The following is a 16,860-nucleotide window of genomic DNA, read 5'->3' as shown; positions in this document are numbered from 1 at the left end:
CTTTGCTGTGTTCTGTGGGAGACTTGCAGATTTGGTGAAAGACTTACAGGGTGGTTTTAAAGATATTCTCTGGCACAGCTTTCCAGCTGTCCCTTTGTGGTTTCACGGTTTTTACCTGTTCCCATGTTCTGAATCTGATATCTTGTCAAGTGAGGATTTGAAGTAATGGGCTGGGCTGGCAGCTGTAGCAGCTGAGCAGCCAGGATGCATGCCCTCATCTCTAGGTGAGAGGCAGCTCAGGCAGCTGGAAATTAATAGTACCTTAAGCCACTCCAACTCTGTACAGCAGAGATTGTGAGCCAGAGGCCTCAGACACAAGCACCATTGTGTGCTGAGACAGATGGTCTGAACACCGCTGAGAGTGTTTCCTGTGAGGTGCCTGGCACCATGGGTTTGTCCGGAAGAAGGCAAGAATTAAGCACAGGCAGGGCTGCACTGAGGCAGTGAAACACCATGATGCATAAATAGAAGAAAAGGTGGAGAGTCTCTGAAAGGTAGTATACATGTGTATGGAATCTAGTCATGTGGTTTTAGGTAGCAGAAGTATTTACTATTACATTATGAGGAAAGAGGGGAAGCACACAGTATAGCTCAAATTATCTTGTTCTGCAGTTTGACTTCATTATGTTGTCTGCTACCAAAGCAAAATGCCCTTGAGAAGTCTATTCACAACTGAAATCTTAATGCAGGACATGTCTGCGGGAAAACAGATAATATTAACCTCCCTTTCTCCTCATGTTTGTTTTTGTTTTGTTTTGCTTTGGTTTTTGCAGTGGTGGTCGCAAAATTACTACAACTGGTAGAAATTTTAATGTGGTGGACAGTGTGATTATTTCAGATGACCAGAGATCGAACCTCACAGTAAGTCTGAATCTCCTTTATAATACCAAATAGAGCTCTTTTGATGCGTTAGGTTTTGTTCCTAAGGTTTGAGGAGACCTCAATGATTTCCAACCACTTGCAGGGACATGTCAGTCACCCTGCTGAAATAAATATGACCACTTACAGGATTCCAGTTATACACATTCTTTGTACAGAATAACAAATACACATAAGCTGCTCTCCTGCATTATTCCCTGAGGGTTTTTTTATGGTCTAGGGACTTGCTCCAAATCTGTCCTTTTTGAGTCTCCCTAGTCTTCACATATGGGTGTGTTGGAGCATGGGGTGCTGTACTTCCCTCTGGCTACGTGCTGAAAGCCCAAATGGTGCTGCTGCCTCAGTGAGGGGCAGCAGGCTGGAGCTGATGTTGGGATGAAACCCTTTCCCCAAGACTGTGAGGAGCCAAGCACTTTGTTGACCCTTGCAGCACAGAGACCAGAACACAGCAGCATCACTCAGTGGAGTAAACAGTGACCCAATGCTACAATGACTATAGCAACCCTCTCTCTCAGGAGTTAAGTTAGAAAGAGCAAATGCCTAGGAGTGCTGGAGAGCTTGTCTTACTCTTCTCTTGTCACCTGCATTGATGGAAAGAAGGAAAATTCTTTGTCACAATTCCTGTCTCATTGCAGGAAATAGTTAGCTTAGCAGTGAGCAATCAGCCTTAAAGCAGTGTGCAGAGTGTGTGACAAATGCACTTAAAGGTAGACATGGGCTCAACAAAGAAATTTTTCCAGGTGCTCTGCATGCAGCCCTGATCTCAGAGAAGAGGTTTAGCAGGTATCTGTGTGAAGTCAGGAAGACATTAAAATGAGTTTGAATGCTTCTGTTTGTAATTGTACCCACTGTTGAGTATTTAATGACTGTTAGAGCTTTGCTATTGCATTTCTAGGTCTCTAGGTGTCCTGGAAATGCATCTGAATATCATTATTTAACACCAAGCCTGAGCCATGCAACAGAGGGTAAAGTTGTTGATATGATGTTAAAAGTGGATACTACCTTTATACCATGTGTCAAATTACACTATCACCCAGACCCAGTGTTCATTAACTACCAGCTGCACACCGAACTGGATCCTGATCTAGAATTAAAAATATATGTAAGTTTTGAAATAATAAACTACAGTACCTAATTTAAAATTGTGCTTAGAGATCATTTTCTTCTTACTGTATTTAGTGACTGATCACTGTCGTCAATTTTTTTCCTCTAGAAAGAAAATGATAACTTGAATATTTCTAAAACGGAGGTAGAGGTTTATCTGTCATATATGACTGGTGCACAGACCAAAAAGATATGGTTCAGTGTCCAAAATATTACCAAAAAGCCAGACCGTAGCACCATACTGTGCAAATTCAAAAGGGAAGGAACTGACAAGATTGACTTCTCCACAGTGAAAGTTTTTGTAAGTAGAAATCTCTTTTGTTGGAATTTAGCAGTGTTTGAATGTTTATACAAGTGTAGTAGAATGTATCATTAATGCTCTCATGGTATTTGTAGTACAGTTTTTTTTCTTCATATCAAAGCATGCCTGCCTAGCTTAGGTACCAGTGATAGAACTGAGTTCATTTTCTGTCTGGTTACTGGAATGGGGTCAGAGGTAAGCTTTGCAGTCTAAGCTGAACTCGCTGCTGAGCTCCAGGAGACCAGTAGCTTGTCACACTTCTTAGCTGCAGAACAGATATCATTGGAACAGCATCACTGTCTCCAGGAGAGCACCTCATCTTAGATCTGTAAGCAATCTAATTCTCCAGTGTGCCCATGAGGAAAAGGATTGTGTTCTCCCAGTCTCTTTTTCCTCCTAGGTAAGGATCTGTCTCAGGGATCACCACTGAAACAGAAGGCATTTCTGGATGAAAAAGGCGGTGAAATTCAATGTGCACTGGGAAAGCTAAAATGCTTTGAGCATGTGGCACAAAGCCAGGCCCAAATATAAGGATATTAGCATGGATGTCAAAGCTGAATTGCAGCTTAAGATATTTGCTCCGTGAATAAGATGAAGATTCGAATTTTTTCAAATGCTATGATTACCATTTATGAAGAAGAAAAGTTATGCCAGACTCTTATTGCAGTGTGTGGTGGTATAAAACTGAAATAACTCTATTGATTTCAAGGCATATGGCTCATAGTAAAGATTAAAAAAGCTATTCTTGATTTTTTATCACTTTTAACTGATCTACCCATCTGTGGATCCTGCCATCTGAGCCAGTTATGGCATGAAAAAGCCTTTCTAAGTTTGATGTTGCATTTAAGAATCAGTGTTGCCCTGCTTTATCACATGCTCATCCTGCAAACTTCATAGAAGTGACTGCCATAGAAAGGTCACCACTTTACTAAAGCAAATTAAATGCAATAGTTGTCGTGTAACTTTGCACTTCTAGTACCTTAAATATTTTTTCCAACATAAGAAAAATACAGAAGTAGCAAATCCTCACATGTTTTTTAAACCCTATGAATAGATCATCAAAAAAGAAGTAGGGCCACTGTAAAAAGGATAAGATGGGTATAAAAGATAAGTTTGGCTCAAGAATAAATGTATTTCTTACCTTAGTTTTCCAAAAGAAAGAAGATATTGAGTGTGGGTTCAAAGACAGAATGATGAGTCTACATGAAGGTGTCAGAGTAGAAAGTGCCATTCTTGTGACAGGAGCAAGATTCAGATGGATCAAAGACACCTGGAACAGGATCATTCCCATTGTAGCACTGAGGGAGAACTGACACATGACAGTGTAGGCTTAGTAGGAAAGATTTTAAATAAAGCTGCAGTCAAGGAGATGTACTGTATGACTGGAGAGCAGCAAATAAAAACCCAGTATTTTAAAGTGGAAAAAAACCCCAAGCCCTAGGCAAATGGAGGCTTGCTGATTTAATCCTAGCTCTGTGTAAAACTTTATAATGTGTTCTGAATTACTCATGAAAGACCTGGAGGTAAGTGGAAAAATGGGATAATTGAAATTGTTTTTAATGAAAGCAGATCATGCTAGATATCTTTATTTCCTAAGATGAGTGATTTACTCAACAACAAAAAAGCGAAAGAGCACAAGTACCTGGAAGTCATTCGGTAAACTATTTACCATGGTGATTATGAGGGTGCCAGGAGTTAGAAAAACAGCATGCTCTGTGTGGGGAGCTGACTCTGGGCAATGCTGATGTTCATACAGATATTCTTTAATATCACCACTGACTTAAACACAAAAAACAAGGCACGCGCTAATAACACTTGCTGATGACATAAAGTTCAGAGGCATTACCAGTCCAAAAAAGGTTTTATAATGTCATGCAGAAAAATGAAATTAATTTAGGAATAGGAATTGGATTAATTCAGGTATACCATATATAGTCCATGATTTATAAGCAAGATAAAAGATAAGCAAAGAAATGGGGCCACTAGATGGGAAAGTTATGGTGAAGAATAACGGTAATTGAAATACGAGCAGAAAATTAAGTGAACGTTTTGTCTCAGTTTTCAATAAACAAGGATGGGTAACAGAAATTTCTGATTTAGGAAGTCTTCAGTTGGACATGACAAGTCTAGAAAAGTAGATGTATTAGTCACAGGATGGTTAATGTACTTAGCCACTAATGCATTTGAGCCTTGGAAAAGGCTAATGGGATCCTAGGAAGGTGCAGACCAAAAGAACTTTGCATAGGAGCTGTGAAAACAGAAACATCAGAGGAAAAAGTAACATTTGATACAGGAGATAGATCTGTTTTGTCTTCTGTTCTTTGTAGCCCTGGAAATACAAAGGCTGTGTCTTCCTAGCCCTGTGGGGTTTTTTTTGCTTGCTTGTGTCTGTATAGCTGTGATGTGAGTATCCAGTTGGCAGTCTGCAGCTGCCCTGACTGCTCACCTCCTGTGACAAGCCACTGATTGCAATCACCAGATCTCTGCCTTCCCTGCTGTAACCCAAAATAATTTCAACTCAACCCTCCTTTTCAATTATCTCAAGCTCATTTCTATCCCTGGCACTTGGTGGTATTCTTTTTATGTGTCAAAACATATTTTTATGTCTAGCCTGTTTATAGTTTTAGCTACCCTTTATTTATGTGCTTTTGCAGTCCTCTTTCAGATCCTCCTTTGTGAAATTTCTTCTGCCATAATTATCAGTGGCGAATGCCTCAGTTCAGCATTTGGCAGACTTCAGCACTTTCATGGATCCCTAAGAATTAATGCCTGTCCTCCCTTTGACAAGCCAGCTGTTGGGGGATATTGTATGTGTATTGTAACATGTTCATGTACATGTTGTACATGCATTGTATGTTGCATTTTTTCTTAATGACCTTCAGGAACAACATCCTACATAAAGAGGTTGAAACTTCCTAAATAGGGAAGAAGGCTGTAGGCCAGGTGTCTATGAAAAAAATATACTTCCCTCATTCTTACTGTGAGTCTTATATTACTTTTCTGCTCAGCAGAGTGACACTGTGAGGGCAAACACGTGCCTTCCTTGTTTCAAAATGCCAAAATGTTTAGCAGCAACTCTGAGTGCATAAGCCACTTGGCCAGCTGGAAGCTAGATCTTGCCTTTCATTTGAGGGCTCTAGTTTGCAGCAGGAGCATGACAGAATTTGGTGGTACATAAGGACCTCCAATTTTTTTCATCATTGCATCTGCTTAAACTTCAAATACAGTAAAAATGAAGTTAATGTTAGTTCATATGCATTTTGCTGAACCTCTACTGTCTTCCCAATAATCTACCGTTGTCCTTATGTGCCTTAAATACTTTTTTTAAAATATGTTAAATGTCATTTTAAGTACTGATATAATGCCTGTCCTCTATTAACACAGACATTCTTTTTTCAGGTCAAATTGGGAAATTTCGAGCATGAAGTCAAACCAACATCATCACACGTATATTTATATGTTCTTATTTTGCTACCTATTGTGGTGGGTGTCATCATAGGTAAGTGCAATAATGTGTTATCAGCTTTGGATTTGCTGAAGGGTATGATCATGACACAAACACTATACGTACTCACATGTCTGGAACTGTCACAAAGAGTCTGGTGATTTTACTCTGTTCCCAGTAAGATGGACAAAGTTAACTCTGTTCTGGTAGTGAAGTCCAAATTGTCAGACTGCAGCACGTCACAAGCACATTACATGACAGTATTTCTGTCTGTTCTGCTGGGATTACTCACTTTCACTTCATGAAGCAAGCCACAGAACTGACATCCTTGTGTCAGAACTTGGTCCCTTCCAGCTGTCAGAGCTCAGCTACCCTCCTGTCCCTGAGGCAGATGTTCCCTAACAAACTGCTTATCCTCAGGCAGTGTTTGTGGTGTTTCTGCGCAGTCTCATTTGGATCATTCATGAATTTTTGTGTCATTACTAAACTGAAGGAGGCAAATAATTACCCCTTTTCTTCTTGGTGCTCCTTTTTTTTTTTTTCTGAGTGTGTTTACCTGGTTATATATTTGATAAATTTCTACTTATTTTAATAAGTATAGGGGTTTGTTCATTTGGTTGGTTCCTTTTTTTTTTTTTTTTTAAGTTCTTTTTAAAGAGGAACCATATGTCATGCCTTTATTCCCTTTAAATAAGCTTTAGAAAAGTTAACAATTTGTAAGTGGATTTTCTGTTCAAAGCAACTGTTTTTTCTGTTTAATCAGTGCTACCTGAAGTAGGTTGCTATTAGTAAAAGTGGTTGTTAGAGTCTGTGTCTCACTGTGCAGGCTGTATATAGCAGGGTGTGCTGCGCTTTCAAATCAAGTTGGATTGGCAATTCAAGACCTTGTTAAAAGGAATGATTTTTTTACTAAACATTGGGGTATAGAACCAGATAACTAGGGCTCATGGGTACTAGCACAGGGACAGCAGTAAAACACTAGTCCTGCAAATTTACATGTATCTTTTAGTTTCTTGGTTACAAAGTATGCCTTGTATAGGAGTTTTCTGTTCTGTGATGCCTGTACTCACGGTCTCTTTTTCTTCCTTTTTAGCGGCATTCATAGTTACTAGATACAAATCCAAAGAGTTAACTCGTAAACAGAGTCAGCAACTTGAACTGCTGGAATATGAGATTCGTAAGGAAATACGCGAGGGTAGGTCTACAGAGTATTTTCTGAACTGAAACTGTCAAGAAGCTCACATTATATAAACATTTTCATTTCGGAGCTGTTAGATTTTTTTGTGTTGTATCAGAGTTCCTGTTTAATATTGTATGCACTGCAGTAGCAGATAGCACTGAGCTAATAGGATTGCATGTAGTATTTCCTTCAACAAAAAAAGTAGATTGCTACTTTCCAGCTCATAAGAGCTACAGCTTAAAAACAACCCCTCTTCCCTGAAAACTGTTTCTTAAGGAATATCTACTTGGGCCAAGTTATAATTGTGAAGCTGATTTTGTGTCAACTAAACTAACTCTCTGGGTGGGGATGGGGGATGCTTTTTCAGGATTTGCTGAACTGCAGATGGATGAATTAGATGTGGTGGATAGTTTTGGAACAGTTCCCTTCCTTGACTACAAACACTTCGCTCTTAGAACTTTCTTTCCAGAGGTAAATATTTACAGGTCTTTCAGTTGTCAGCCCTGACTAACAGTAAAAAACTGAGGAATGTCAGGATCAAATAACTAAAGAAAATACTACACAGTAATTGCACTTTGTTCTCACAAGAAACTTTGCTTAAATCAAGAATTACCAAAGACCACTTGAGGCTGTATATCTCTGTATTTAGCCAAGCCTTTATGCTGTAGATAAAAGCAACTTTCTTGAATTTTCAAGGGTTGTGTGTGTATCCATTTCTTTTTGTTCAGCCTCACTGAGCTGCTTGCCTTTCAGGCCATCTTAACTGAGCTATAATTTATCCATTGCTGTTTTGGTTCCCAAGCTTTCAATTCCAGAGCTATAGCTAATTAAAGTAACAGTCAGGCTAGCTAACACGCTAGCTAACATCATGACACTTCCTAATTAGACTTCTGGGATGAAGAAATGGCTCTAACATGGTGCTGACTTTCTACACCAAGGTGCTGACAGCAATGGTAAGATGTTGAGGAGTGCAGCTCAGATGCTTAGAAATTACATAAGTACTTACATGTCTTCCAGTTTAGAGGCAGAGATTTTCAGTGTTTGTTGAAGCAATTTGTGCCACTGCATTAGATGACCAAAGAGGTGTTCTCTTGAATGTTTTCCTTCTCTTACTAATTTCTTTTTTGCATGTGTGGCACATTATGATACTGATAAATATCTTTGCCACAGCTTTCAGTATTATATCATGATGTTAACCAGTGCTTACAAGCATTTATCCAGTTGGCAGAAGCTGTGATCTCAGCTGGTGATATTTTCCTGTATGACAGACACCAGTAAGTAGAAACTTGATTAGTTTAGGGCATAACTGCTGTGGATGTGAATTACCTGCCAGGCTTCATGTATTACTCATTACTGCTGCAGCCAAGTCTTGCACTCTTGTCTGCACACTGCTTCACTTTATCACTGTTTGTGATCCTAGTAAAAGCTCATTGTGATAAAGTTAAATACATGTGATAGTGCAGAATCAGGGTCTTTGGATTTTGTACAACACCAAATGCCAGACACTAAGGCAGAAGAATATTTAACAATTACATATGCAAAATCCTTGTGTAATTTGAGTCCAGTTCTCACACCAAAGGACACTGGGAATATCTCTGCTGGTACTACTGTTGTGCCCCTAGCCTAACTTTTAGAGAGTCACAAGGTGGTTTGAAGGAAGTAGAAAGGAAACTTTACTTCCTGCATTTCTTTCCTTTCTGTTTGTTTGGTTGCCAGGCATATTAGCATTAAAATTGCAGTTTTATTCTTAAGAATATACCTTTTCCTATACTTTCCCTTGTCAAAACAGTAATAGTCTGTAGAAGCTAACTCAGTGGAAATGCTGTGCTCTATGCAAATAAAAAGTTAAGATAAAAAGGCATAAAGTTCGCCACTCTGCTGCATTCTGTAAAGTAAAAATGGGAAGGGCTCCTCTTTTGCCTTGGAGAGTCTCATGCCACTGCATATCCTGGAAATTATTTGAGTTGGATTTTGTCTCAGTTTGAAATACTTATCCTACAAAGGTACACTTGCTACTGTTAGCTCTCTACAAACATACGGTGTCAGGCAAGTTACTTAACATGGTTGTGTACCAATTTTTTCTGCTAAGTACTTATTGTTTACATTGCAGGAGTGTCCAAACATGCCTTGTGCTGTGAGGATGTGGCAGAAAAGCAGTGCTCCACTGAATAAATATTATAGATTAATAGAAAAGCCAGTAGGGTATATATTGCAACTAGGTGTGTCAGAAGGGTTGACAGAAGGGTCAAAGTGACAAACCACCACTTCCTTCAGTAACCACATGTGTTTGAATGATGCCTATAACTGCACTCTTTGTGCCCTCCAGTGTGATTGATGGGCTTTGTATCATCTAATCTAAGCTGTTTAAGCATGGAAATTTAAAGTCTTCACTGAGCATCTTCTGTAGTTAGTGCAGAGATGGACAGCTCAGGAAAGCAGTTCATCTCATTTGTCTGAGGCATCTCCCTTAGGATGGGACAAGTTGCTTAAAGAGGGACTCTGGTACCTAAAATTAAGAGTGATGGACCTTGTCTTTGTTTTGAGAGTCTTGCTTCAGTTTACTGTATTTAATCTGCTGTAATAGCTTTTAATGCATGTAGGTGTTAAATGGATATTATATCTATTCTAAAAATGTTCTTTATGCTAAGCCTGATTTTTGTTTTGGTTGTTAAATTTGTCTTATTATTTCGGTTTTCCCTCAGTTTCACACATTATTTGGTTTAATGCTTGTTCCTTGTTCACAGACATTTTTAACCTTTAACGCAGTTCTGGTTCTTTCACTCTGCACGTGTGTGTGTGTGTGTGTGTGTGTGTGTGTGTGTATGTGTGTGTGTGTGTGTATCTTTTATTGGTAGTTGGCATTAGGATTGCTGAAGAAGTTCTGGAGGAATGGGAATAGCCAGTGGAGGAAGAGGAAGAAGAGTTTGATAGGGTAGAATACAACAGGAGGAATGAGGAAAGGGAGGGATGTAGTTACGTAGTTATGTAGATGAAAAATTAAATGTGAGATGTGTGCTCACAGCCCAAAGTCAGTCATACCCTGGACTGTATCAAAAAGAAGCATGGCCAGCAGGCTGAGGGAGGTGATTCTCTCTCTCTGCCCCTGTGAGACCCCACCTGGAGCCCTGCATCCAGCTCTGAGGTTCCCCAGCACAAGAAGGATATGGACTTGTTAGAGCAGGTCCAGAGGAGGGTGATGCAATGCACAGAAGGTTCTTCCGTGAAGAATATCTGAGCCAGCCGTGATTGTTCAGCCGTCAGAAGGGAAGGCAGCCTTTCAGTTAAAATAGGGCTTATAAGAAAGATGGAGACAGACTTTTTACCAGGGCCTGTAGTGACAGGACAAGGGTTAATGGTTTCAAACTGAAAGAAGATAAAATTAAATTGGACATAAGGAAGAAATTTGTTATGATGAAGATGGTGAGACTCCAGAACAGGTTGTCCAGAGTAGTGTAGGTGCCCCATCCTGGAAATGTTCAGTGCTAGATTGGATGGGGATTTAAGTAGCCTGGTCCAGTAGAAGGTAACCCTACCCATGGCAGTGGGGTTGGAACTAGATGATCATTAAGGTCCCTTATAACCCAAACCATTCTGTGATTCTGTAAAGAAACTAGGGGCTGCCTGCATGACAGATAAAGCAGATGACAGAAAGTGTAGATCTGTTGCTCAAGGGGCATTGACAAGGTGTTTGAGAGCTGGGGGCTTCCTTTTGTGTGAGAGTTTTGCTAGGATTGGGTATGTGGTGGCACCTGTGCCTCAGTGGAGACTGCCAGCAGGGACCTCCTGGAGAGTTCATTAGTGAATATTCATAGAGTGTCTTGAAATGAATGGAAGCAGATGAGCTCAAGTGTCATTAACAGCAGCCCTGTATACCAAAGGCTATCGCTGCTACCCAGGAAGGATGCAGCCTGCAGCACCCCTTGCACACCAGCAAGATGTCATCACTTTGCAGATGACAGTGACACACAGCCCTTCCTGGGGAGCATTGGTTGACTGCCATGCTTGTGCAGCTCAGCAGCATCGAGTAACATACACAGCACATTGAAGATGATACCAGGTCATTTCTTGAGAGTTCACTTTCTAGTGAGCTTTGGCAGCACCTTTGCAGAAGTTACTGTGTGGAGTTTTTATATTGTATCTGCTCTAGAAGTCAGCATTTCCATTGTTTTATTTCAAGTAGTATCAGGATCATGCTTGGCTCATTAAACATACATGTGTTAGAAACTTTTGGTGTACTTATGAATGATAAATATCCCCTTATATTTTAGTCAGGAGGCTTTGCATCCATCTTCAGTGAAGAAATGCCACAGGTAAGCTGATGTAGTGTGATATGCCTAATTAATTTTTTTTTCAAGAGTGATTGTATCCCTTCTCTCGGTGTTGTCCTAGAACATATCAGCTTGCATTTTCAGTATGTTCCCTTTTCTCCATGAGGAGAGTTACATGAATTTATATGTGAAAGGAATTTGAAGTGTAAGATGCTGCTATCCAATGTGTATCTGACTTACTTAAATGAAACAGAATCTCATAATGGGAAATGATGGGCAAACTTAACTACTGGCATTACTTTGTGTATAGGGCAGAAAATTGTATGCTCTGCATGTGTATATTGTGTGTTGTACACAAACACAAATGCACTTTTGCTATAAACAAATAAATGCCTTTAAAGAAATGCAAAATTCTCACTGATTTGATTGAGGCCAGGATCTTATCCCAAATGTTTCTTTCCATTTTTTTCTGAGCATTAAGAATCCATCGTACCCAAACTACAGTTTGCTGATTTTTGTTTAACTATTCCAGAGCAGAGACCAAACGAGCAAGGATGAAAGCTTCAACATGTTGCATGCTTTAATTTGTAACAAGAACTTTCTTGTTACTCTCATTCACACCCTTGAAAAGCAGAAAAATTTCTCTGTGAAAGACAGGTATAGTATGATTATGCTTATCATCTTCAAGAAAAAGAATTAGCGGAAAAAAACAACATGGGCTGTAGCACACCAATGTATTTTCTACGTTTTGCAAAACAAGCAGTACTCTGGAGCGTTTTTCCTTCTCCATCTGCGCACACTGAGGAAGAAAAAATGTTGCCATTAAAACAAGTAATTAAAGAGAAATTGGAATGTTTGTACATATAAACAAAGAGGCAAAGGAGCAGGAAAGCTCAGTTCAAAACTGTAAACACTTCCTGCAGTTAGATCAACAGTTCTGCAGTTTAGAAAAGTTCTGTCAGTGAAGCAGGTGTTCTGCAAAATTAAATTTAGAGACACACGTGCTGTGTTTAAAAAATAATCACAAGAGCAGATGGACTTGCATTTTTTATATTTTTGTAGAGAACAGTGGACAGTTTATGTGCCTGAGGAGAGAGAATTTAGGATATGAACTGCACTGAAGTGTGTTTCATTTATTAAAGATGACTGAGAAGAGACATTCCAGAATTATAGTATTCTTTTTTTTTTCCCCCACAGGTGCTTGTTTGCATCCTTCTTGACTATTGCCTTACAAACTAAGCTAGTTTATCTCACCCATATTTTGGAAGTATTGACAAGGGACTTGATGGAGCAATCGAGCAATGTACAGCCTAAGCTCCTGCTCAGACGAACCGAATCTGTGGTAGAAAAATTGCTGACAAACTGGATGTCTGTCTGCCTTTCTGGATTTCTCCGGGTATGTGTACATCTTTTCACTGTGTAAGATATGCAGAGAATCTTTGATTGATTTTTTCCATAGGACCTGTTAGAGGGATCAGTTTAAAGCATTCAGTCTGGCATTTAACATTGAGTGTGCGCTCTTCTAGTTTAGGTGACTTAGCTGGCTGACATGAGTGGAAGGTAGGGAAAGAGCACATCTCCAAGCAATGATGGTGTCATGTATTTGGCCAAGATTTGGGTAATTTTATAATTCCAGCATATCCTCTTCTCATACCAGACATTTCAGCCCATGAGATGTATTGTGATCATATTAAATGACTGATATGCTTGTTAAAATGCAGCTGTACCCATCTATGCAAGTTGTTGGAAAGAAATGGAGATTTAAGGAAAACCATCCTTTGGAAAACTAAACTTCTTTCCAAACTTTTCAACCTCCAAGCAGTATTGCAGGTTTTAAGACCTAAATTACTTCAAATGAAAACAAAATAACCTTTTAGTTTCATTTTAATGTTTATTTTAGTAACTTGATAGCACTTTGTTCCTGGTTTCAGTGCTTCGTTACTTTTCCTGTCTCTCTTATCAATGTGATGCTATCACACTGTTGGTATCACTCTCATCAGTGCTTGCAGTAATACAGCAGCAGAATTGTTTTGGGGCTCAGCAGCTCACAGCGGTTTCCTGGAACCGAGGAGAGTGCCAAGGAACTGTCAGAGATGTTCTCAATACACCAGATATTTTTACAGAGCTGTGCTAGTGAGATGCCTTAGCTGGGCTGCAGGAATGGTGTCACGTTCAAATAGAGATACATCCTTCCTTTCTCAGGGGCTTTCCTGAGTCCTGGGGTTTAGGCAGGAGGGCAGAGCCCCAGTCTCATTTCTTCTTTTGCTGATGCACCAGGGTAAGTCTCACCAGCTTGCTCCCAAGACATTTTTCAGAGACAAAAAGGGGGAGACACCAATTCCAAAGCGAACTAGTTCTTAGCTTGTTTTCTCAAGACTGAAAATGGAAGAAGGAGATGAAGTATGCATGTGAACATGTGCATGTCTCACCCCCCACCCACTCTTTGGTGGAACTAGGAAGTGTCTGCCAGGTGGAGTAGGAGCAGCTTGTCTGTAGTGTGCTTGAGCACAGCAAGGGGCTATGAGCTATCTTGCCACTCACTCCAGATGTCCCTTGCTATTTGCATGAGACTTTCACACTGAAAAGCAAAAGATGGAGGTTAAACAAATAACTAGATAAATCTGCTTGGAGGGATTTTCTTTTCTAATTGCAAGATAATGAGTTATTTAAAAGGAAATAACACCATTTGTTACACTTGATTTTTTTCGACTTACTCATGTTCATTTAATGATTACAAAAATAAATGTTTCTTGCATTTTTTTTCCTGTCCTAGGAGACAATTGGTGAACCTTTCTATTTGCTGGTGACAACCCTCAATCAGAGGATAAACAAAGGACCTGTTGACGCAATAACTTGCAAAGCCCTGTACACTCTTAACGAAGACTGGCTGCTGTGGCAAGTGTCTGAATTCAAAACAGTGGTATGTTTGTCAGCTTGTGTTCCTTCCAGGCACAGACAGCTGTAATGTTTTCTCTGTTTCTAAGAAGCTAAAATAAGGCTCTTAAGACACTAAGGTAGTGGTTAAGTACCCAGATAGTAAAATTGTTATTGCAAACAAAGTTTCCAAACATGCTAAGAGTTTAACTAGCTGGTGTTTCACTGATATACATTTCACAAAATAGCACTTACTCCTCACTTCACAGCATGCATTAATCACCAGAGAGTAGGTTTAATGAAGTCTCAGGGTATTAAAAAATCCTTCTTATTTTAAAGTATACTACAAAAATATAAACATGCTCAGAATTTCAACTAAATTGCACTTTACAAATGAATGAAAGAATGGAATGCAGAGGTTTTGTTTTTCTGTTGTGTTTACTTGTGGCTAATCTTCAGGCAATGATTTGCTGTGGGTTTCCATATTATTAGCACCAAATCAGCTTCAAATTAGCAAGATTACAGCATGGTGGATTTTACTTAGTTGCTTGGTTAAAAACAAGATATCTGGGAGTCTAGCTAAGCTTCTGAACTTTACCACACATTTTTTGCCTGTCTCAAAGCACCTACTTCCTGTTTTCCAGTTGCACCCAAACGTCTTTGAAAGCTGGAGTTGCCTTATTGATTGTCATTGTGACACTGAGATGAGAAGGGATAGCAGGATTATTGCACTTTGGAGCATGTAAAAATCATGATTTTTACAATAGGAAGTCTGAAAAGGGTTTTCAGAATAACCGGAGCAGTCTTCTGCTTCAGAATTTCCAAGTGATTTTAAGTTTGAGAACTTCAAAATGTGTATTTCCAGTCATTTTTGTGGCTTTCTTGCTTCTTAGCTCCTGGTTTCCAGTCAGAGTTACCTGACATAATGAGGAGTATGAGAAGTGCTGCTGAATAGTGGGCTTCACACCTTGGGAGCAGAAATTGGCAGGCAGAAATGGTCATGGCAAGGACAGTTCAAGTGCTGGTGGCTTTGGAGGAGAGTTCAGTCTTTTCCAGAGTCCGTGTTCTAAGTTTCTGGTAGGGCTGAAGTCCCAGGTCTGCCTGTCTTCTGTTTTGAAGCAAGAACTTGGAGGTGCTAAGATGCTGTATACTGGAGTAGACTACATGACTCTTGAAAATTTGTCTGGTCAGCAATCAGTTGGACTTATCTCACTGGGCCATATAGGTAACTCACTGAAATGGCAACATTTCTATGAATCATTTCTGAATTGTCATTTTCTACTGAGAGCTTCAAACTGATAAAGTCAAATCTTCTTACAAAGCTGTTGTTAGAGGCTGCATTTGAAGGTACTTCAAGCTACGTTACCAGAGTGTGCATTTGGAAAGGAAGTTTGTGACTAAAAATCAAATACATAATCCAAGATCTTTGGTTTCCTTGTTTGAGTGCTGCATTCTGGCATGTATTTGAGATCCAGAGTAAATCTAAATGTATTGCTGTATGTATCCATAGGATGTAAAACGCAGTAGTGATGCAGAGCAACAACTTTCAAGCAAGCTCAATATGCCTGTTACTAGTAGACTGCACAGAAACATCTAGTCCTGTGGAATTAATTGACTTCTCTTATTTGTAGCATACATTCAAATTGAGAGCCCCTTGGAGGGGATAGCTAACTCTGAAATTGTTGAAGAACCTTAAATACTTTTTCTAGAGCTACTTCTATGCATGCAGTCACTGATAGGGTCTTGTGGTCAGACTGCAGTGAAGAGGAGAAAAGGTAAGTGGTATGAAGGCCTTGCTATCACTGGGGAACACTGTCTGCAGATGGATGAGGAAGTGAGAGCCCACAGCTCTTCTTGAACCTTGTTTCCTGCCTTTGTACGTTTTATTCCTGCTTTTGAATAGGAGATAATGATACAGCTGTAGGGTTAATATAGATCAGCTTTCCCCGTTTAGGTGCAGCATTCCTTGGGCTTAGCTGAGAAGTGCTGAATGTTCCCTTTAAAACCATCACAAAAGGAGAGAGGAATCCTACAATAAAATTGCAGAGATTAGGTTCAAAGACTCTTGTTCTGACTGGACTGGGAAACAGTTTTGTTTGGTGGTTTATCTCGGATTTACGCTGGAAGCTAAAACTGTGCTGTGAAAGAGACTTAGGTGGAGTGGTGAGGCTTTCTGGGTTGGGGAAGCAAGCCAGCTGTGCACATTTCCCATTCAAAAATAGTATTTAACAGGAGGCTAGAGAGAAAGTAGTCAGTCTTCTTCTCTCACTAACACTACTTCAGATGCACTGCATTGACATGCAGGACCTGTGAGCTTACAGATTAGGAATCAAGTGTTTCCTCCTTACTGTGGAAGAACATTTCTGCATAAAAGATTGCAGGTTTTGTTTTCTAAATGGAATATATTCTGTTCTGAGTTTTCAAGTGCATTTGTACATTTGCTCACTGCAGTTACATTCTGAGTCTTGCAGTATTTTGTTGGTATTTTGGTTTGCCCCTTTCCCCAACCCTACAACAGCAGTACATTAAAATCTACCTCTCCAGAAAAACATAAAAATACTGCCAAAAAGAGGATGATACAGAGATGGTGAAGCAAATCTGCAGACATTTGGTGTCCAGATTTTTTTAAGCTGTGTAGGTACTTGAAGATACAGGGTTACATGGTAGGGAGTTCAATTCTCAAATCAGTAACAGGGTACAAACAAGGGTGTAGGTGCTCTGCATGAGAATCTCTCCTTTCGGAGTTGGGAGTTCGGTTCCAAACCAGTAAAAGCAGGATACAGACAGGCTCCTGAAAATCAGAGTGAGC

General features: G+C 39.7%; 1 protein-coding gene across 1 annotated transcript in view; it reads left to right on the top strand.

Annotated features, from left to right (window-relative positions):
• Positions 1 to 16,860, top strand: part of PLXNC1 (plexin C1) — a gene marked incomplete at its 5' end in the record, with an annotated part of 70,173 nt that overhangs the window by 32,065 nt on the left and 21,248 nt on the right. The window contains 10 exons of the mRNA XM_083860244.1: positions 774 to 861; positions 1,775 to 1,981; positions 2,093 to 2,284; positions 5,684 to 5,783; positions 6,823 to 6,924; positions 7,277 to 7,380; positions 11,178 to 11,219; positions 11,710 to 11,834; positions 12,375 to 12,573; positions 13,951 to 14,097. Of these exons, the coding sequence (XP_083716370.1) occupies positions 774 to 861; positions 1,775 to 1,981; positions 2,093 to 2,284; positions 5,684 to 5,783; positions 6,823 to 6,924; positions 7,277 to 7,380; positions 11,178 to 11,219; positions 11,710 to 11,834; positions 12,375 to 12,573; positions 13,951 to 14,097 (1,306 nt within the window). The remainder of the gene's footprint in view (positions 1 to 773; positions 862 to 1,774; positions 1,982 to 2,092; positions 2,285 to 5,683; positions 5,784 to 6,822; positions 6,925 to 7,276; positions 7,381 to 11,177; positions 11,220 to 11,709; positions 11,835 to 12,374; positions 12,574 to 13,950; positions 14,098 to 16,860) is intronic.

This window comes from Zosterops lateralis (assembly GCF_965231275.1).
Source record: "Zosterops lateralis genome assembly, chromosome: 4".
In the NCBI taxonomy this organism is placed as follows: domain Eukaryota; kingdom Metazoa; phylum Chordata; class Aves; order Passeriformes; family Zosteropidae; genus Zosterops; species Zosterops lateralis.
Note: the sequence above shows the minus strand (reverse complement) of the source record. Positions and strands in the feature narration are given on the sequence as shown.